Here is a 16,427-nt window from a genome sequence, read left to right as displayed (position 1 = left end):
TTGTCTCCTCCTCGTGCTTAGTGAGCTTTGAAGAGTTGGGATGGGTATCGCGTCGGGCAGCTGTTCTGGCGCATCGGTCACTAAGCGTGCTTTGAAGAACATCATAGAGAGCAGCAGCATGTCGCTGGCTTAATGACATGTCGGATTTCATCGCTTGGATAGCAAGGATAATCCTATCCTCACGAGGGAGCGATTCAAGATCAGGTTGTTGAGACATTGAGATAGGTGATTGAAAGAGGTGTGATCTTGGCAGGGTGAACGACTCGCTTACCTGACCGACTCGCTTGCCGCTCACATTAATCCACTCACGATTACCATCTTGAATAGCTTGCTTAGTCCCCCCATCCTCATATCTCTGTCGGGAGAAGATGCGCTTCGTTTTTGATAGCACGCCAATTAGGAAGCCCTTCTCATCTATATTGTAGATATTTGCTGGCTCTATCTCATATTCCTCGATTTTGCGCTTCAAGAGCTCGAAATATAGGGTGTACTTGAAGGCAGAATCAGCTCTTTTTCTTTCCTTGTCTAAGCCAGTCGACCATCTTGATACTAGATCAACTTTGTGATGCTTCAGGGATCGATCCAGCCATGAGCTGCCTACTTGCTGGCCACTTATCTCACTAGCAAAGTTGTGTAACATATTCTTTGTTGGTAGTAGGCCTCTCTTACATAGTCTCTCAATATACTGTACAAGTTCCTGCTCTTGACAGTTATTTAGAAGTCGCTGGTTCTCATATTGAGTTGCATGGGAGCCCTGGACCTTGCGCCACCTTCGCGACAGTGTAGATCGCTCCACACCATACTTTTTAGCAGTTTGAGAGATGTTGACTTTTTTTCCAAGCTCTAGCGATTCTAACGCTGTAATTGCCTCCTCAATTGGGTCCATATTGATGGAGTTGCTATTATATTGAAATTTTCATATTCTAGCGAAAGTGTGCGACAGGTGAAACCGTGCGCCAGCTGATTAAACACGGTAGTCTCTAACTAAGCGTTGCTGCCAGTGGTCCTCCCACAATGAGTTCCTCCCATCCATCCTACAACCCCATCTTTGTATACGTCAAGTGAAATCCGTTCACCACAAAACCGAAGACAGCTTCTCCTTGCATGCCACCGTTGCACGGTTACTTTAAGCCTTCCCAGTCGACCCCAGCATATCACAACACGACTCTACAGCCTTCTGCATCCTTAACGTCGCCTCCTCAATAACACTCGTAAACGGAGCCTTCGTTGCCTTCTCCGCCCACACCTCCTGGCAGGGATTATTTAACACCTTGTTGATATTAATCTTGCTGACACCATGGCCAATGCACTTCTGAAAGATCTCCTTGGTGAACGGATCCGCTCCATGCAGCACCAGCCGGACCTTATCTCCCACCTTTTGCCGTATGGACTCTAGACGGCCGTATTCCAGCTGGATGCCCCTAGGGCCGTAGTTTCCGTGGACATTGCCAAAGGCCGGAGCGAGCCAGTCGATGCCGCAGTCGACGAATTGCTGTGCTTCCTCAGGGGTAGTTAGAAGTCCCTCGAGGTCTTCCGTGTCGCCTACGCCGTCCTCCCCGCCTTCGATCCTGCCCGGTTCCGCTTCACAGGCAATGCCTCTTTCGTGACAGTACTTGGTCAACTCGGCCGTCAATCGCAGGTTCTCCTCCTTATCGTAGTGACTCATATCGATCATGATGCTATCGAAGCCGCCCATATCGGCTGCCTTCTTCACGATCTCTGGGTCTTGTGCATGGTCGAGATGGACGGTTACAGGGACCGAGGCCGATCGCGCGGCTTCTGCTGCCAGGTGCACGAGGCATGAGTTCGCGTAGTGGATCGCCCAGGGAAAGAGAAGAATCATGGCCGGCGACTTCTTTGCTTCGGCGGCTCGGACGGTCGCGAGGATGCCCTCCGTGTTGTAGCAACACATGGCCGGTATGCCATAGCCCTCATCTTGGGCTTTGTTGAGAATGGGAATTGCGCGGTTGGATTCCATGGTTGCGGTTTGAGACTGTTTGCAGAAGAAATTGCAGAAAGGCGTCTTCAAGTCTTAAATTGCCAATATTCGACAACGGCAGTCGTGTCAGGGTTAAAGACAACTCGCAATTCCCGAAGTCGATTTCAGAGCTCCAGAAAATAATACCTCAACAATATCGGCACCTTATCACAGGAACCCAACAGCAGACCTCGGTGGGGCAGCACCATATACATTGCCCGGCTTACTCGTTTTGGTATTCCCAGTCGGTCAGAGTTCCGACGCAAACAAGAGCCGACAGCGCTGTTTCGTCATAACGTCCCCTAGTGCGGGGTTCAGATGTCTGAATACGAACGTGGGGAAAGCTCCCTTTTGCCGGTTGGAAAACCCTTTCAAGCATTTTCTTACAGAAAAAGGTCGTTCCGAGAAGCTGTGAATTGAGGGTGCGGGACGGGAGACGGCTCTGAGAAAAAGGATATTGGGTTTCCCTCTTTTGGTCGGGCGTTCGCAACTATCCCTCTGTACCTGCATCTACTCTTTTTCTGTTGCTATATACCCTTGCTTCTTCCTCCTTGGATCCAGCTTTCACCCAACTCTCCTTCGACTTAGACTAATACGACAACAACCTCTACACCACCCATCTTGGAACACTGTAAACAATGTCCAGCAAACCCGCCATCGGTTTCGCCGGCCTAGGAGCCATGGGCTTCGGCATGGCCACCCATCTTGTAAAGCAAGGCTATCCCGTCACCGGCTTCGATGTCTGGGACCCAACGCTCGAGAAGTTTGCTTCTGCAGGAGGTACCCCGTCCTCCACGCTCTCCGACTCCGCGAGAGATAAAAGCTACTACATTGTCATGGTCGCGACGGCGCAGCAAGCACAATCCGCGCTCTTCGACGCCCAAGAGGGAGGGAACATCGTAGATAGCTTGCCCCAAGGGGCGACGCTGATTCTGTGCTCCACGGTGCCGAGTGCGTATGCACAGAGCGTGGAGAAGCAGTTACAAGAGCGGGGCAGGAGTGATATCCTGTTCATCGACGCCCCGGTCTCCGGAGGCGCAATTCGTGCTGCGGATGGGACTTTGTCGATCATGGCGGGTGCGTCTCAAGCTGCTATTGAGAAAGGGAAGTGGTTGCTGGAAGAGCTATCTGCACCATCGAAGCTGTTTATCGTCGAGGGCGGTGTCGGTGCCGGGAGTAATATGAAGATGGTGCATCAGGTGCTTGCTGCGATCCAGATTCTGTCGACGAGCGAGGCGTACGGATTTGCGGCGCGGTTGGGCCTCAACGGCAAGGAGGTGCGGGATAAGATTGTGGGAAGCCCGGCATGGAGCTGGATGTTCGAAAATCGGAGTTTGAGAACGTTGACGGAGGATTATTTCCCTGGAGCCAGCGCCGTGGGCATCATCATGAAAGATACGGTAGGCTCTCTCCCCCTACTCTCCACCTTTGGAATGGAGCTGACAAGTATTCCAGGGCATCATCACCTCCACCGCCCGTCTCCACTCGTTCCCCTCCACCCTCGTCACCGCCGCAGAACAAGTGTATTTCTCTGCTGCTGACCGCGGCTGGACACCTCACGATGACGCTTCGCTCGTGCGCCTCTGGACCGCGGACCCCGTCACCTCTATCCAGAGCCCCGCTTCACAAGAGGAGAAGTCGTCGAAACTCGACCTCGTCGTTTCCCTCCTTACAGCCATCCACCTCGTTGCCGCGGCCGAGAGTATCGCATTCGCCAAACACGTGGGACTGCCTTTGAAGCAGCTGTACGAATTGGCGGTTGAGGCGGCGGGTGGAAGTGCGATGTTCAAGGAATTTGGGCCGAGGATTATTGAGGTGTTGGAGGGGGGAAAAGGGGGTGAGGAGGCGTTGGGCCGCTATTTGGAAGGATTGAGGAGGGCGGTTGAGGAGGCGCAGAAGATCAAGTGTCCGCTGTTTTTGGGAGGGGCGGCGTTGAATGTGTTGTTGGCTGCTGGGCGGAAGGGGGAGGTTACGTTGGGGGGTTTGCTCGGGGAGTATAGTGTGCTGTAGGGAATGTGTGAGGAGTGTAGATGATACCAACTCGAAGAGAATCGCTTTAGATAGATTTTATTTCGGAGTCGACTTCTTATCTTCACTGCGGCTGGCTTCATATCTCTCTGCCATGCACGCCTAACGCTGCCAGATAGAAGGACTTCCAACTTTCTCCAGCCAAGATCACACGACGGAGGAAAGTCTTCCAAATTTGGGGTGCCAGGTATATTTACCCATATAATACGTATTCAAGCGTTTAATTCATAGTCCAACTTTTTCGAGCAAGTGGACGGGGAAGGGGACGGGGACGCTTTCCAGACAATCAATCTCTTCGCCGAGGTAACAAACGGGAGGACGGCGAGGCGCAGTTTACGCCATCTAAAACGAGCATGCAAAGGAGATTTGAGGGACAACCCGTCAAGCCTGGACTGATGAGGTGGTATCTGATACATGAAGAAGTTACGCCATGCCCCGGCCGCAAACACCAATCTCCTCTTATATGAAAACATTCCGGGGAAGAAAAAAGAATAAGAAGATCGAATGAAGTAGCCCCTCACCTCCTGACGCCCATTACACCCATTACACCATCTAACTCCTACTTACGCCCATCTAACCCCGACCCCCCGTCCGCGCAACTAACAGCACAACAACGCCCGACGTGCAAAACGACAATCAACGTTTGAACAAAAAGAAGAAAAAAATAAAAAAAGAAATAAAAGTTACCAACAAACACCTCAATCCATCTCCACCACCACCGTCACCCGTCCATTAGCCCACACAGCGTATCCAATTTCCACCTTTGCGTCCTCCCAATCCCGCTCAGACGTCATCTCTTTCAGCCCCGAGGTCAGCATGACCTTGACCTTGACATTGTGAGACATAGAGTCGACTAGCTGTAGCCGCTCCTGGTTATCCTTTTGCGCCTGCGGCTTCTGAGTTCCCTGCTCCGTGCTGCTGCACTGGGGAGTATCGCTCTTCGACGACACTGGGCATTGCGAATTTTGATCCCCAAGCGGCGCTGTGGTGGAGGAAGTGCTCGTGGTGTCGTTATCACCGGTGACAGTATGGGCGGACGTGTCGACGCCCTTGATACTCGACTCGCCCGAATAAGCCTCTGGCTCCGTATTCGTAGGCGCGGCAGAGACGTCGAAACTAGATTCCCGAACGGCCGCAGATCCCACATTCTCACTCGTCTCGGCCTCACCACCCACCGCCCCTTCTCGCACCGCACAACTCTCCCTAGCCGCAACAGCGAGCCCGCGCAACTCCTCCGTTACCATTCCCCCTTTCACCTCCTCGGACCTCGCATCTATCTGTCCTTGTCCCCCCAATGCAGGACGCAAGTCCGGATACATGGCCAGCGCCACATCTACACGCTGGCGAACCTTCTGCTGCAGCTGATGCCAGGAGAAATCCATCAAGGGGCCGGGGCCGACGATACGATCGGAGGGTTTGAGAGGGATGTCATTGTGGGAGAGGAATATGTCGATTTTGCGGAGGGAGAAGGCGCGGGTTGCAGGTGTGGGGAGCGGGCGCTGTTTGATCTTTGAGGGAAGGGTCGAGAGTTCCAGGTGTGGTGATTGCGGGAGGACGGGGATGGAAGGGTCGGTCTGTAGGGTGTGGGACATATCGTTTGTGGCTCCAGAGGGATAGTGATAGAGTCTTGTTGGTGATGTTGAGGTCTGGGGGTGTGGATGGTGGACTGGGAGGGGAATGGCAGAGTTGCTGGATTATCGTTAGTTTTATAGATTGCGACGTCCTCAGAATGAAGAGACAGCTTACCTATCATGGGAAACATTCTGCGTCGCTCCTCCCTGGTCGCCCATAGCGGCCATATGCGGTCCATGGCTCCCCTGCCTGCTCCCAGCACCCGTACTCCCATCCTTCTTCTTCAACCCACCCTTCCTCGTCTCAATGGCATACATCCTCTGCCGCTCATTGGTAACCATCCTCCTCAACAATGGCGTGACAAGACTAATGATCTTATTCCCATCCCTCGGCCACACCAACTTGCCCTCGGCGGGAACCCCCTCCGCACCCAACGCCCTAGCAGCCTCAATGGCATCGTCCTCGGCCGGCTTCTCCACCTCCTCCCCGAAGAACATGTCTCCAACGCCATCATTTAGGAAGTCGCGCACGGTGTTGAACAGCTTCAACTTGACCATATCCGTGTCCCCCTTGCCACGATTGCCAACGCAATTCTGGCGTTCCGGATGCGAAGGGTCCAGCATATACGCCTTGGCTCGAGCCTGCAGCTGGACGAAGTTCTCTGGGGTGAGTTGCAACGACATGAAAAGCTTCGACATGGGCGGCCGCGTGTACTTCCGCGCGGGCTCTCTGGTGGGTCTGAACAGGGCGGCGGCGGAATGGACGCCGACAGCGCGAGCGTCTTGAAGGAGCCGTTCCGCTGGAGGCGACATGCTGGTTCCTTGTATATTTCTTGCTTCGATCTCAGCTCCATGGACGTTAGGATCGGTAGGGGCGTCGGTCCTCAAGCGCTTGGGCATGGGAGCCACATCTCTTTGGACCTGATTACTTCCCGTACCACCTCCATCGCCTCTCTCAGGACTCTCCTGCCTCCTCCTCTTTCCCAGCGCAGACATCTGTACCAACTTCGGACCCTGTATCTCCTTATTCATGATAGCGTCGGCGGCCTGACCGGCGGCAGTAGTAGCAGCCTCAATCAGCTCGACCAAATTGTGATTCTCTCCCAGGGTTACAGCAGCAGGGCGGGTCTCTGAAGTTTGGCTGTCATCGTGCTCACCAGAAGCAGAGAGCGACGATGCATGATGTGTCGCCAGCGGATCGGGGAGGACATAGTCGTGGTCGTCGATGCCAGGCGGGAACGCGGCGGCGTTTGCGCCATTGGTGAACTGGCCGCGGATCTGGTAGTAGGGCGCGTTTGTCGCCATGATCTACTTGTCGTAGGTCGTATTTGTCCCCTCGGCTCCAGACTCCCTTCGTCCACAGACCCCCAGAAACTCGGAAGGGAATGCCTCTATAACAACCAAGCCCTTGAGTAGACTCGCAACGAAGGAGCAGAACGAGGACGATTGCCGACGGCCTCAAGGGACGCGCGGATGGTGGACTTGGACGAGGACGAGGGACAAAGAGGCTCGAAGCTTGCGAGACGAGTGACGGGCTTTTGAACGCGACATGTTTGGGGTGTGGGATGTGTGGATGTGGGCCGAGCAAATGGTGCTGCTGATTGCTCTGTTCAATTGCGTTGTCGAGGACAACAAGCAAGAGGGCAGAGCGGCCGCCAGCGCCGTTTGTTGTTGCGGGTCGGGACGTCGCGCGGTTGGGTCAGGAGCGGCGGTTTGTGTTGTTTGCATAAGCAGACTCAGGAGATGGGTGATCTGTTTGATGCAAAAATGGAGTGAATTCTTGGCGCATTCCTAAGGCACGTTCCGGACGTGCCGACGATGACCAAGAATATGTACGTTCTTTAGAATCGTCTCACCGAGTTGGTCATTTCATTATTACTAAAAGGTCGACTGGTTCCTCCTCACATGAAAATCCACCCTCCAAGTCCAGTGCAAGTGTCTGCTGTGGTACGGAGTATGGTAGCTACAAAATCCTGCAGGATTGCGCTATCCTAAACGAGAATGTATCCAGGAATATCTACAATCCTTCCTGGTAAGCACATGGTATCCATATAAACACATCCCACAGACCCTCAAAAGTACACCTAGAACCCATCCCCCTCATGCCACACCCTCCCGGCCTCCATTGCCCGATTCTTCGGATCCTCCCCCCTCCGTCTCGCCTCCTCCTTCAACCTCTCAACAATCGGCTTCAACCTATCAATCTCCTTCTGATACTCCCTATCCTTGCCCTCCTCGGGCCTTTCCAACTGCGCCGCCTCCTCGACCTTGCCCTGCTTCTCCGCCTCCTCAATCGCCTTCTTCTTATCCTCCCAGTTCCTCAACTTGCCCTCCCAATCGCCCAGCTCCCTCTTATACTCGGCGAAAGCAGCCCACTCGGCCTCGCCCCCGAAACAGCTGCCGTACTGGTCGCAGAAGCAGATGTGCTCCTTGGGACAGTAGACATTGGACCCCGTGAAGACAAACTGCCAGATATACTCCCACACGCGGCCCGACAGATGATCGGGCAGCTTTGTATTGAACAGCCAGTTCCGGTACCAGACGTATTGCGCCAGGGGCAGGGCGTGGATGCGTTCCCTCGAGAGGGCAAACTGCGCGCAGCACGGTTGGGCGAGCACGTCGGGGACCTTGTCGAGGGGGAACAGTTCGCTCCAGCTCTTGGCCAGGAGGATCTCCTCCTGCTTGTAGACGTTTTCCTTGGTCTCGCCCGGGTGCATCCAGTCCGGGCAGCCGGGGTACCAGGAGCATCGCATGTTCACGAAGCCCTCGCGCCAGACGCGGGGGCGGGAGAGCCGGCGGACGAGGTCGGCGGCGTCGTGGCCGAGGATGTCGTCGTTGTGCCAGGCGAGCTGGTGGGCGTGCATGAAGATGGAGACGTCCGGGAGCGAGTCGTAGTGGTCGATGATGTAGGATAGGTAGACCATGACCTCGTGGCCCTTGTTCTTGGGCGGGTGCAAGGGAGCCGAGGGGTCGTCGGCGACGTAGACGGCTTTGGGCTGGTCGGGGATCTCCTTGTCTATCCAGGAGACGTCTTCCTTTTGGGTGCGCGCAATGACGAGGACCGAGGTGTAGTTGTGGTCGGCGGGCATGGGGCTGCCCGCCTTGAAGTCGGGTTTGGGATTCCAGTTGACATAGTTTGGGTCGCCCGTCCAGGCTCCATAGGGAGCGTCGGGATTGGAGTCGTCAATGTGTTCTCCCAGGCCCACGCGTTGAGGTAGTTGCCGCCAAGTATCGGCTACGGAGGAGCTGTAGTAGAGGAAGAAGATGGCGAATGCAAGGGCGAGGCCGACGAAGCCCACGCGCTTCCTCCTCGACATGGTGGCAGAGAAACGTGGGTGCGCAAAGCAGCACAGCAGAGCGCTCGTGCGAGAAGAGTGGATTAAATCATCGAAACGCGCCTGCTGTGTCGATTCGCCCGGTCTCAGCGGGGCAGCTGGCAAAGAGGACAGACAACGTAACGTCTATGTCAGATGCGAGAGCGAGGCGGCTGAGGGCTTTCATTGAAACCCGCACCAGAAGAGGGCACAGTAATGGAGAGATTTCAATCTGATACTGGGGCGTATCTACGGCAAGCGTCGCCCCATGGTGAGCTGTGGAGAGGCGTACTTGTGATTATTGATTTCACCGAAAGCACGCAAGAGGAGAAGTCAGCATGGGGAAGAAGCTCCGGGGTGGGCGATCAAACGGGCGCCAATTCAGCCCCTCCAACGGCTGCGGGTAGAGGCAGACGCCACTCCATAGACTTTCCTCTTCACATGAACTTACACCATATTAATAAGCTACCGCTAGTCCAGGCAGAGAAGGCTCAACAGTGGTTCACAAGCCTAGGCTTCGTTCTTCTTCTATTAATAACCTCAGGAGCATCATCGGAGAGTACTTGTACTGTGTAGATACTCTGTCGGTGGTGGCGCACGACATTGATTTAGCCGTTTCCCCAAAGTGATAATACTGTAACGATGGTGTCCCTACTACAACCATATAGGGAGGTAACATGCACTTGACACGGGGGTACAACATCTAGAACGATGAACCTCTTGATTGACATTTGCAACGTTGGGGAATGCTTTCTACTTGAATAGGTGCCTATACATGGACCCATTTGACGTGCCTTGCGCTCTGGTCTTTGAGACGCCCGGGGGAGTCGTTCTGATGCGAGCACGAGTATCCCACTCGTCCATTCGCAATGCTAGGCATGGTTACACATCTTTGAAACCATTGCATCTGTTTTGCCCTTTTACATGCACAGTGCATCAATCAAGCGGCTGCCAGAAGCTTTGGCCTACCATGGGTGCGTCACGATGCCACCCGGGGCCAGCGGTCCGCCCATGTATGCCGCAAATACTCCGTACAAATGTTGATGAAGCCCGTTTCCCTTGCGGAGGTGGATGCTGTGGGTCAGTTGTGAATGAAGTGCATTGCACAATCCAGAAAACATGCAGGTGCCGAGACCAAGAGCAAACAGTCCATCAAAGCGTATCAAGGGAAATGAGCAACAAGGAAACAAGATCACGCACCTGCTCTGCTGATCAGCTTTGACCACAGCATATGACCGACCATACGCATATCGTCGGCCTCCAGGAGAAAGAAACTCGGATGATTCGCCTATGCGTCGCATTCTCCCTCGGATGGAAGAGACTGTCCGCCTCGACGTTGACATCGTCACATGTACGTTTTGGCGCAGGCGAGTTGGTCATCTTAGATATACATCGCGAGTACGGCATGAGATGGAAGCTCCGAAGTTGTGTCCTTCGATCGGGACTACTGATCGACTTGCAATTAAAGAGTCGCTGGCAAGATTCAAAACAGCTGCTGAACGCCGACGCTGCCTGAAATGTCATTGGAGATGGTATTGAACAGTGCTGAATGCGGGCTTGTGGACCTTGACCAGAGTATATCTTGATGCCCTGAGTCATCGCGCAGTGGACAGGCTTAGAAGTACAATTTAGGTGCCGATGCAGACGAAGACGAATCATGTTCCCAGGGATCAAAAGTTGCGGCGTTGTAAGCCTTCTCGCAGAGTTGTTACCGTGTGCTCAAGGAAATCCTCCGTATGCCGAAGACCGAGATGAAAGTGGCATCGGCTCCAAGACCAGCAATGCTAGGAAAGCATGCCATCGTGCGCCCTGCCGTGACCCGACCCATATTGAATTACTTTTGTCGACGCTTATTCCCGAGCCTGAGTGAAGAGCTGCTTGAAACCGAATCGCACCAAGTAGAGAAGTGTACGTTTACATGACTTGAGCGATGAGGAGTGGGTACCGACATGATGTCCGATTCAGATACTCAGTACCGCTTCGTTTCTGGAACAGTCAGCAAGACCACTATCGGGAGTACCGGGCATCGTCACCACGGTCATCGTAGGGCCTGCTCCCTCCAGAGTAAGCTTCCGGGCGAGGCGGAGGGGCGTCACCGTATCCTCCAGCTGCAGACGGAGGCGGCGGGCGTTCGTAATACCCACGGCGGTCATCACCACGGCTAGAGTAGCGATCATCTCGCGAGTAGCGGTCACCGCCACGTCGGCCATAGTCATCACGGTCGCGGCCGTAGCCACGGTCCTCGCGGTCGCCATAGCGAGAGCCACGATATCCGCCATAGTCATCGCGGCGACCACCAGAGTAGCCTCCACGACGGTCATCGTAGCGATCGCCGTACCTGCCTCCGCCACGGCCACCGCGGCCACCGAACTCTGTTGGACGGGTCAGCGGGTGTCGACAACCGCAAAAGAGTGGATCAACTCACCTCGCTTGGGCGGGCCGTAGTACTTGCCCGGAGTGGGAGTACGCGGGCGGGCTCGGCGCGCCTTCTCGATGCTCAACGTCCTGCCTTGATGAACCTGGCCCTGGAGCCCTTCCTTGGCGGCATCAGCCTGCTCTGGTGTGACCATCTTGACGAATCCAAAACCGCGCGACTCCTTGGTGTGAGGGTCACGCATGATGTTGCACTTCTCGACCTCTCCATACTTCTCGAACATACGCGTCACATCCTCCTCGGTAAGGCTGGGGTGGATGCCCGTCACGAAGAGGTTGGAGCCTGGGTTGCGTGCACCATCGTCCTCAGCGCCGCCGCGAGAATCGGGCGGTGGACCGCTGTGTTTTCGTTAGGTTTGGTTTCTCCCAAAGCAGTGTTGCGTTGGTGTAGCTTACCGGTTGTCGTGTCCTCCACCCGGGGAGGCACTGCGAGCTCGGGGGTCGACATCGCGGCGAGGAGAACGGCTCCTGTCGCGCTCATAGCCACGGGGCTCATCTACGCGTCCAGATCAGCAAATGCGCGAGAGTGACGATGAGGCTGGTGCTGCGTAACAGCTTCAAGACGTACCGTCATAGCCACGCTGTTCGGATTCGTACTCCATTGATGCCATGGTGATTTAGTTGTTGTTTTGGGTGGGTCCGTTGAGCCGCTGTTGAAATTTTGGCGACTGATCGACGAGCAATCGGCTTATGTAATCGCGTGCCTGCGAGGCTCCGCCTGGAAACGAGAAGGCGGGTGAAGTGGCCGAAGACGGCCGTGCAGCGAAGAAAGAAGGTGAAGAAGAGAGAGTGGAATAAATCAGCTCGTGGAGGTGAGCGGGGATGCGGCGAGGATTTTGAAAGAAGGAGGAGGTGAGACAAGGGGAACAAAGGGCGACTTTATTCTTCTTGGCAGGCTGAGGCGAAAGGTGCAAGGGGCAGCCATGCGCCCCCTGTTCACGTGCAGTGCATTGCGTTGCTAAAGGGCTCTCACCACAAGAAACCTTTTGGAGATGAAGAGAGAATTATAAAATAATGGCATTCTACCCGCCAGTGCCTAACCGGAAATATAGCAAAGCATCCGTCATACCAATACGGAGTAGAGGTGCCGAAGGTACATAGCCCACTAAAACCATAACCCACAGAAATCCCACACCAGGAGATACTGCAAACCGCGTCTCCAGTGAGAAAGCAAACCCACCAACGCCTCTCATCAAAGACTCCACATACGACAAACAGAGCCAGCCCACCCGTCGTATCCTACAGATGCCCAAATAATACACGGAGGCCGAAACAACTAGAATGGTCTCAGAACGGCATCCCGTACCAAATGTAAAACCTTCAGCTCATCTATATAAGCGCCTCTTCTTCGCTTTACGCACAACCTTCTGTGCTGGCGTTGCCTCTGGTACCGGTGCTGTGCCATCCCCGGGCTGGATATCGTCGGAGCCAACAAGTCCGTCAAGCTCATCGTCATCCATCTCGGTCAAGCACTCGCTCATTTCACGGAGGACATCTCTCCCGGTCCACTTTTCGTCATGGATTGTCGTGCCGACCGGATCGAAGGCTTCCATATACCAAGGGATACCTCCGTTTGCAAGCGGTGCAAGTAAGTCCTTTTCCGATCTAGGGGGCGTTATAGGCGCTTCGCCTGCTCCAGTGCCATGGTCGCTGGCTTCGGGGAGGTCGATCTCCATCGCATCGGGCTCGGCGCTTCGCAAGGCATCTCGGTTGAATTGCGCCGCAATTGCGGCTTCGTCTGCATCCTCATCCCTCGCTGCCAAGTGGGGGTCCGCAGAATTCTCCTCTGGTGTTGGGGCTTGGTTAGGCCCATGACTCTCCTTTGCAGTCACGTCGCTGTTGCTTCTATCCATCTGGTCAGGAGCCACGTGTGCGGATTCGCCCAGGTCGGTCTCGGTCGATGGCCGCACATGTTGTTCCTGGTTCAGTACAGGCGCATTCGTCTGGTGTCCCAGTTTCTGGTCGAGGAGAGCCTCCAAATCAGGTATGTCCTGCGCGTACGGCCTCCCGGCCAGGTCAGACTCTTTCCGAAGAGCCTCCTTGTACAACGGATGAATGGCCTTGATGATCCGCTTTGCCAATGCCTTGATCTGCTTTTGCTCAGAGGTGAGCGAGCTGTGTTCGACGCCGCTGAGCTGGTTCTCCGCTTCGCCCATATCAGTGACTGTCGCGAAGTCAATGACAGAGCTGAAGACTCCTGAAATGTCATTGCTGAATGCTTGTACCGATGTATAGAACTTCTCGTTGAGCTTTGCCTGTATGGCATTGAAGCCTTCAGAGAACAGACCCCTATTATCCAAGCTGTTCCAAGGTTAGCGGGACGACAGGCAGACAGCACGGATCAAACTCACCTCTGTGCTTTGTCGAGGATTGGTTGCAGAAGCGGCGGTATCGGGAAATACACTGTATCGATGATGTTCCTCAGAAGCAAAATATCCTCCAGTTTCGTAGCCTCCCTCTCCTTGACCTTTTCGCAGAGGAACTGGATTTGCTCCATGTCTTTTTCGAGCATCTTAGCGAATTCGATCCGCCGTTGTAGTCTCGGCCGTCCAGCAGCGCCCATTCCAGCGAAATCACGACGCGTAATCTCCATTGACGTGAACGCCTCCATTTGAAGCTGCAGACGCTTCAGCAGAGGAGCACCGCGACGTGCTTCCCGCTTCAGAGTCCAGTATTTGCATGCTTCTTGTACGAACTCCTTCCTCTTGCGTATGCTAAATCGACTGAGCGTGTGCTCTACGTTTTGATAGATCGCTTGCGGTATAACAGGCGCCCCTGACGGCAGTCTCCATGACTTCGTTGGCTGCTCCCGCTTTCGTTTGTTTCCAGGCGTTTCCTCCGCCACCTCTTCGGGGCCTTCTATCGACGGCTGAGGGAGTGCGGACCCTAGGGACAGAGCATAAGCCTGACTGTCACCCCAGTGCACATGGCGCATGGTGTGTCGGTAGAAAGCCTTTGCTTCGGCAACTGCTCGCTCTACATCATTTTCTTTCCGCCATTCTAGAGGAGTATGCCGATCACAGTAACCTCTGAATTCAGGGGGCCGTTCACGCTCCTCTTCCAAGCGACTGAATATATTCGTACGGAGGCACAGTCGAGCTTTCCTTGCACACGTTACGTGGAATGCCTCGAAGCAAGACTTGTGAGCACACTGTATGCAGGCACCCATCTTCTGCTTGCATATCATGCAGGTCTTCGGTGATGATGTCAGTTCGCATACGCATGATGATCGGGACTGGTTGACTTACGAGTTTCCAACGTGTCCTTGGCACCTTCTCAACATCTTGCACAGGTTCCATGAAGGTCGTATTCGCTATGGAGACCTCGGGGATAAAGAGAGCGCACAAGAGATGTGACCACTTCATGTTTGTGGTTTGCTTGAAAGCTCCATCCAGATTGGGACAGAAGATGCAGCCCTGAGGAAGTTAGTACCTTCTCAGTAACCAGGGTACGGCAAACCTACTGGATGATCGATACGCCCTACCAGCTGGCATCTCCGGCAAAGCCACTGTCCTTCTGGTATGAATGGCACTCCATAACATTCTTGATGCACCGCCAAGTCACAGCCGTCGCAGAACACAATGGCATTAGTATTTTCGCAATCGCCGTCGTCGCAAATCGCACACTTGGTGTCTTGCTCTTCACCCTGGCCTGCAGGCTCGCCATTCACGGCGGCTGCAGAGCTTGACCGAGGTCGATGAGTTTGCGGGGGCTTTGGGTTCGGTTTTGGTATGCGCTTCTCTAACGCATGCCACTCCTTCTCAATCTGAGTTATGGTAATCTCAAATATAGCAGGCTTGATAGGCTCTGCATTTTCCTCCCTCCGTTGCGCATTCACCTGCTCCAGCCATCTGTCGTCCTGTTCATCCATATCATATTCAACCCGTCCAATGGGAACGGCATGGATTGAGGTATCGAGATCCGACTTGAGGGTGAGATCCAGATCCTCTTCTATCGAACCCTCCGGCAGCCGGATGAGACTCTTCTCCGGTTTCACGAAAATCTCGCTCTCCTGGTATCCAAGATTCGCCATAGACTTATCGACGTAGTTGACCTTGACTCCTTCGCTCTCTTCGAAGACCTTGAACGGATCCACCTGGCGACATGACGGTTTAGGAAGATTCAGCTTTTCCTTCGGATTCATAGTCGGCAAAGGAGTTACGCGGGGAGCTGGCGGGGATCCAAGGCCATTGAGCATAGAGTCCAGCTTCCGGGGTGGACGCCCAACGCGCCTCCTCGCTGGGGTGACAAAGTTGCCATTGACAGCCCCCGGCCTGGGTATGTTGTTGGCATCCTGAGCTGCTTGAGCGCGCAGCGCCTCGTCCAGTATCGCAGAGGACTTGCTATCCACAGCAAAGTGATTCGTTCCTCCATTGACAGGTGTCCCGGGGGTCGATTGGGCGGGACTTATGCCGTCAACCTGATCCGCGCTGAAGACGGGGAACGCCGCTTCGATGTCCAAGTCCTGATGGAACTCCTCCCAGCCCCTCTCCTCCCTCGGCTTGTACCCGTCGGTCTGGGCCACGATGGCAGCTGCAGCTGCGGCCGAGCTAGACCTAGGTCCAGCAGGCGGCCGCTGTCGTCGAGGTCGAGTGTGCGTTGCGGATGGCGATGGTTCGGGGACGGGGATGCCCTGACGCTCGGCATTCAGTCTACCAATGCGGCCGCGAGGTCCGGTATATGCGTATCCTCCAGGTCCTGTTCCCCCGACGGGCGTCTCTTGGCCGTCTTCGTCGACGTATCTTCCCCCGCCACCAGGACCGCCGGGGATGTACCGTCGCTTCTTGAGCGGTGGTGCTGAGTCAGATACGGTGCGTCTCGGCGGTCGTCCCGCGCTCCGAACGCGTTGCCGTGGTGTCCCAGGAGTCGCTGCCATTGTGTGTCGAGGGCAGGAAAGCGCACAAAGACGAACAAAGAGGGGATGTTCTGATGGTATCCAGATGACGCGCCGAGGCGGGTGCTATGGGGCCGACAACGCTCACCGGAGGCGCGGAAACACCGGGAAAGCGGGTGATGAATGGCACATAGAGAGCACAGGGTGAAGGTGAATCCAGCGGCGACGAGGAGAGTGTGCGGACACGATATGGGGGGACGCGCCTGCGT

At 54.9% G+C, this 16,427-nt stretch overlaps 6 protein-coding genes across 6 annotated transcripts; 1 reads left to right on the top strand and 5 right to left on the bottom strand.

Annotated features, from left to right (window-relative positions):
- Positions 1-870: 870 nt before the first annotated feature.
- EI97DRAFT_434560 (putative fructose-bisphosphate aldolase) lies at positions 871-2,198 on the bottom strand. Its single transcript, XM_033798665.1, has one exon. It carries the CDS (start codon positions 1,976-1,978, stop codon positions 1,127-1,129), a length of 852 nt encoding a protein of 283 aa, XP_033652525.1. The 5' UTR covers positions 1,979-2,198; the 3' UTR covers positions 871-1,126.
- A 289-nt stretch (positions 2,199-2,487) lies between these two features.
- On the top strand, positions 2,488-4,256 carry EI97DRAFT_83856 (oxidoreductase-like protein). The gene is made up of 2 exons (XM_033803133.1): positions 2,488-3,378; positions 3,434-4,256. Exons 1-2 carry the CDS (start codon positions 2,617-2,619, stop codon positions 3,986-3,988), a joined length of 1,317 nt encoding a protein of 438 aa, XP_033652524.1. The 5' UTR covers positions 2,488-2,616; the 3' UTR covers positions 3,989-4,256.
- On the bottom strand, positions 4,234-7,289 carry EI97DRAFT_434559 (uncharacterized protein). Its single transcript, XM_033798664.1, has 2 exons — positions 5,753-7,289; positions 4,234-5,695 (listed from the first exon to the last, which is right to left on the bottom strand). The coding sequence occupies exons 1-2, from the start codon at positions 6,880-6,882 to the stop codon at positions 4,705-4,707; spliced, it is 2,121 nt and encodes a 706-aa protein (XP_033652523.1). The 5' UTR covers positions 6,883-7,289; the 3' UTR covers positions 4,234-4,704.
- Positions 7,290-7,421: 132 nt separating this feature from the next.
- Positions 7,422-9,241, bottom strand: EI97DRAFT_434558 (uncharacterized protein). The gene has a single exon (XM_033798663.1). It carries the CDS (start codon positions 8,892-8,894, stop codon positions 7,662-7,664), a length of 1,233 nt encoding a protein of 410 aa, XP_033652522.1. The 5' UTR covers positions 8,895-9,241; the 3' UTR covers positions 7,422-7,661.
- A 1,657-nt stretch (positions 9,242-10,898) lies between these two features.
- EI97DRAFT_443556 (RNA-binding domain-containing protein) lies at positions 10,899-11,935 on the bottom strand (the record flags this gene model as incomplete). The annotated part of the gene is made up of 4 exons (XM_033799838.1): positions 10,899-11,263; positions 11,317-11,663; positions 11,721-11,820; positions 11,893-11,935. The coding sequence occupies 4 exons, from the start codon at positions 11,933-11,935 to the stop codon at positions 10,899-10,901; spliced, it is 855 nt and encodes a 284-aa protein (XP_033652521.1).
- Positions 11,936-12,338: 403 nt separating this feature from the next.
- EI97DRAFT_468260 (uncharacterized protein) lies at positions 12,339-16,417 on the bottom strand. Its single transcript, XM_033801651.1, has 4 exons — positions 14,788-16,417; positions 14,573-14,740; positions 13,676-14,517; positions 12,339-13,625 (listed from the first exon to the last, which is right to left on the bottom strand). Exons 1-4 carry the CDS (start codon positions 16,198-16,200, stop codon positions 12,650-12,652), a joined length of 3,399 nt encoding a protein of 1,132 aa, XP_033652520.1. The 5' UTR covers positions 16,201-16,417; the 3' UTR covers positions 12,339-12,649.
- Positions 16,418-16,427: the final 10 nt, after the last annotated feature.

The sequence above is a fragment of the Westerdykella ornata genome (assembly GCF_010094085.1).
Source record: "Westerdykella ornata strain CBS 379.55 unplaced genomic scaffold EI97scaffold_16, whole genome shotgun sequence".
Lineage (NCBI taxonomy): Eukaryota > Fungi > Ascomycota > Dothideomycetes > Pleosporales > Sporormiaceae > Westerdykella > Westerdykella ornata.
The sequence above is the reverse complement of the archived record's forward strand: the minus strand, read 5'-3'. Positions and strand labels throughout refer to the sequence as shown.